This window comes from Colobus angolensis, unplaced genomic scaffold, assembly GCF_000951035.1.
Source record: "Colobus angolensis palliatus isolate OR3802 unplaced genomic scaffold, Cang.pa_1.0 Scaffold199, whole genome shotgun sequence".
In the NCBI taxonomy this organism is placed as follows: domain Eukaryota; kingdom Metazoa; phylum Chordata; class Mammalia; order Primates; family Cercopithecidae; genus Colobus; species Colobus angolensis.
The window spans coordinates 1,468,935-1,473,387 of NW_012115143.1; the positions used below are offsets into that span (position 1 = coordinate 1,468,935).

A 4,453-nucleotide genomic window follows, 5' to 3' on the forward strand; every position below is an offset into this window, starting at 1 on the left:
ACTATAACCTCCACCTCCTGGGCTCAAGTCATCCTCCCACCTCAGCATCCCAAGTAGCTGGGACTACAGGGATGCACCACTAAACCTGGCTAATTTTGTACTTTTGTAGAGACGAAGTTTCCCCATGATGCCCAGGCTGGTCTCCAACTCTGGAGCTCAGGCCATCCACCCATCTCGGTCTATCAAAGTGCCACCGTGCCTGGCTAAATCATGCTACTTATATCACTATTAGTGATATACCTACTGACAAAACATTATCACATTGTCTAATTAGAAAATCACTGAATTTTAGAGGTGAAAGATACTCATTTCATAATGAAAATACAGGTTCTTTTCCATTGCCATTACTTATTTCTCTACACTAAATATAAGAATCATATATTCCATACCAGATACTCTTTTTTTTTTAAAGACACGGTCTCACTCTGTTCCCCAGGCTAATGTGCAGTGGCGAGACCACAGCTCACTGAAGCCTTGACCTCCCAGGTCCAACCGATCATCCCACTTCAGTCTTCCAAGTAGCTGGGACCACAAGCGCATGCCACCACATCCGGCTTTTTTTTTTTTCTTTTTTTTCTTGGTAGAAACAGGGTCTCACTATGTCACCCAGGCTCATCTCGAACTCCTGGCCTCAAGTAATCCTCATGCTTTGACCTCCAGTGCTGGGATTACAGGGGTGAGCCACCGTGGCTGGCCACCTCCTTAATTATTTAAATAGAGAAAAAGGGCCTGTAACTCAAAACTTTTTTCCTGCCTCAGAACTGTTCTAAGAGATTATGGAGTAAATAAATTATGGGGCTAAGCACAGTGGCTCGTATCTGTAATTCTAGCACATTGGGAAGACGAGGCAGAAGGATCACTTGAGCCCAGGAGTTTGAGACCAGCCTGGGCAACATACTGAGACCTTGTCTTTACAGAAAGTTAAAAAAAAAAAAAAAAATTAGCCAGACATGGCAGCACATGCCTGCAGTCCTAGCTACTCAGGGGGTTGAGGCAGGAGGATTGCTTGAGCAAAATTGCTTGCACAAAAGTTAGTTTGAGGCTGCTGTGAGCTACTACTGCACCACTGCACTTCAGTCTGGGTGACAGACTGAGATCCTGTCTCTAAAAAGAAAAAGAAATTACGGAAAAATTAATTCCATCAAGTCTGAAAAACTTTAAATTTGGGATGTTGAACATCTCATATTTTGCTCTGTGGGAAACTAAGGAGAAATAAAAAGTCTGTTAAAAGTAAACATGATTTCCAAAATAAGAAAAACTAATCTAAGAAATGCAGAATTACATAAATTATTTTCATAGGTAGGGCACGGTGGCTTGCACTTATATTCCTAACACTTTTGGATGCCAAGGTGGGAGGACTGCTTGATCCCAGCAGTTTGAAACCAGACTGGACAACATAGTGAGAAGCCATCTCTACAAAGAATAGAAAAATTAGCCTGTATGGTGGCATATACTTGTGGTCCTAGCTAGTTGGGAGGCTGAAGCCCAGGAAGTAAAGGCTTCAGTGAGCCATGTTCACGCCACTTCACTCCAGCCTGGTGACAGAGTGAGACCCTATCTCAAAATAAATAAATACATTTATGAAGACAGTAATTTCAAATTGATACAACTGGCAGATAAAGACAAAAATGTGTATCTATAAAATATTCAACAAAATTTCTCATGATAGCTCATGAATCCATCCAGAACACATCATAGTCCCACAAGGTATTAAAAAAAAAGGTAAGCTAAGCTTACAAAATAGTAGCAGTACATCTTAGTCTGTTTTCTGCTGCTATAACAGAATTCCCACTAGACTGGGAAATTTATAAAGAAAAGAGATTTACAGGATTTGGCTCACGGTTCCGAATGCTGAAAAGTCCAAGGACATGGCACCAGCATCTAGATGGTCAGCTGGTGAGGGTCTTCTAGCTGTAACGTAACACGGTGGAAGGCATCACATGGTAAGGGTGCATGCAAGAAGGTGGAAAAGGGGCCAAACAGACCCTTCAGTCTTTTATAATTAACCCATGCTCACCGTAACAGCCTTAATACATTCATATGGGCAGTGTCCCCAGGGCCTAATTACCTCTTTTTAGTGTGTGTGTGGTCAACTTCTGTAGCTTTATACCAATACCACTAATTACCTCTCAACACTGTTGCACTAGGGGTTAAGCCTCCAACACATGCCACATTCAAACCATAGCACACGACATATTAGGATTTGGGCACCAACCATTTTGTGAACCAGTGGAGCCCAAAAGATTCTATAAAAATAATGCTTACCTGATGGGTGCAGTGGGGGGATCCTCACTTCCAGCCTCATTCTCTTGCCTGGCTTCACAGATACAGCTAAACACAGACATGGTCTTCTGGGGACTAAGACAATATATTAAAGCAATATATTGTTAGTTTTGAAAAGAAAAGTACTTTTGGAGAGTATCCTTTTATGCAAAGAGGAAATAAAATGCTTTCTCTGCATATCAAACTCCAAATCACCTTACACCAAAATGCAAATTCTCCGTATTTGTTTTGAATTAGCATAATTTAAAATTCTCAAGGAAGATTTACTGGAAATAAGGGAGACAGAGAACTGTATTAAATACCATAAAGATGTAATCAGCAAAATCCAGAATGTAGAAAATTATACAACAATCTGTACCTTCAACAAATAATTTGTAAGCAAGAGGCAAAAAAAAAAAAAAAGACTGGAGGGGTACTCTATGTTTTAAAAGACTTAAAGAGACACAATCAAATGCAGTATGTGGACCTTATTTAGATCTTGAGTCAAACTGTAAAACACCATTTATGAGACAATCAGAGAAATCTGAACATTGAATATTTTATTATATTAAGGAACCACTGTCAATTTTTTAAAGTATGATAATAGTAATACGGTTAAGTTTAAAATAAGAATCCTTATCTTTTGCAGACAGCACTGAAGTATTTCAGATAAAATTATATAATGCTGAAATTATCTTCAAAATAATTCAGTAGGGAGGGGGGTGCTGGAAATATAAATGAATCAAGACTGGCCATAAGAAATTTTTGCAACTGGATGATGAATACACAGCAGTTCATTATACTACTCTCTCTACTTTCGTATATGCTTGAAATCTTCTATAGTAAAATAGAGAAAAAGCAATAAAGTGAGAAATAAGGTGATATCAAGTAATCTGAACAGAGTACAGTTACTAACAACACTTAAAAGCTTCACGTAGGCTGGGCACAGGGGCTTATACCTGTAATCCTACCACTTTGGGAGGCTGAGCCAGGCAGATCACTTGAGCTTCAGGAGTTAGAGACTAGCCTGGGCAACATGACGAAACCCCATCTCTATTAAAAATACAAAAATTAGCCAGCTTGGTGGCAGGTGCCTGTAATCCCAGCTCCTTGTGGGGTTGAGGCAGATCGCTTGAGCCTGGGAGGTCGAGGCTGTAGTGAACTGTGATCGCATCACTGCACTGCAGCCTGGTTGACAAAGTGAGACCCTGTCTCAAACAAACAAACAAAAAAGCTCCACCTAAATGCAGATGAACCAAGGACCACTTCCAATATTGTGACAGAGCTTACTTCAGATGATCTGTTAGAGTGAACCCAACGGCAAATAAGTCAAAATTTTTTAAAATTCAGATTCTTACCTAGAAAATTTTCTTCACAACAACATCAAAAAATTCATCTCATTCTAAGATCCACCATTCCAACCCTCTGCTCAAAGTTTTTCCTTATTTTCTCCTCTCTACTTCCTACCCTGAGGGTTCTAGAAGCTTTAGCAACATACTCTGTTCCCTCTGAATACACGTATGTACAGACTAATAACAACTTATTCCTGGCCAAAAATTCTGTTAAAGCCAAATGGACCAGATACACACTCCACTTTCTTTAGCTTCTAAGACTGCATATCATTAAAGATTCTTCAAATGAAAAAGGACTCTAAGGTACTTATCTTTCAGATTAAATATACAATAGCTCAGAGAGGAACTAATCTCTCTAAGACATAGCTAAGAACAGATCAAAAGACGTTGAAAAAGGTCAGAAACTCACAAGTGAGGAGTTACATTTAGTCCAAAGGCCTCTTTTATTTGATATTTAATTTTTAAAAATCCAGATTTCTTTTTAAAAACAATGATGTGGCAACAATAAGTTTGCAGTCTCACGTGACAACTACTGGCTGGAGTTCAGTGGGGCACACCCTTTCACATGGACCATACATTCAGTTTGCCATTGTCCTCAACACTCTGTCTTGTACCAGCCACTTTAGTCATTTACAGTACCCGCCTAGCCTCTAATTTAAGAATTCTTGCCGAGTGAGGTGGCTCAAGCCTGTAATCCTAGCACTTTGGGAGGCCGAGACGGGCGGATCACGAGGTCCGGAGATCGAGACCATCCTGGCTAACACGGTGAAACCCCGTCTCTACTAAAAAAAATACAAAAAACTAGCCGGGCGAGGTGGCGGACGCCTGTAGTCCCAGCT

General features: G+C 40.1%; 1 protein-coding gene across 4 annotated transcripts in view; it reads right to left on the reverse strand.

The window, feature by feature from the left end:
- The window catches only part of TP53BP1 (tumor protein p53 binding protein 1), a 111,605-nt gene that overhangs the window by 29,492 nt on the left and 77,660 nt on the right, over window positions 1-4,453 (reverse strand). For all 4 annotated transcript variants that reach the window (XM_011941144.1, XM_011941143.1, XM_011941142.1 and 1 more), the window contains exon 16: window positions 2,266-2,358. In XM_011941144.1, coding sequence (XP_011796534.1) covers window positions 2,266-2,358 — 93 coding nt within the window. The remainder of the gene's footprint in view (window positions 1-2,265; window positions 2,359-4,453) is intronic.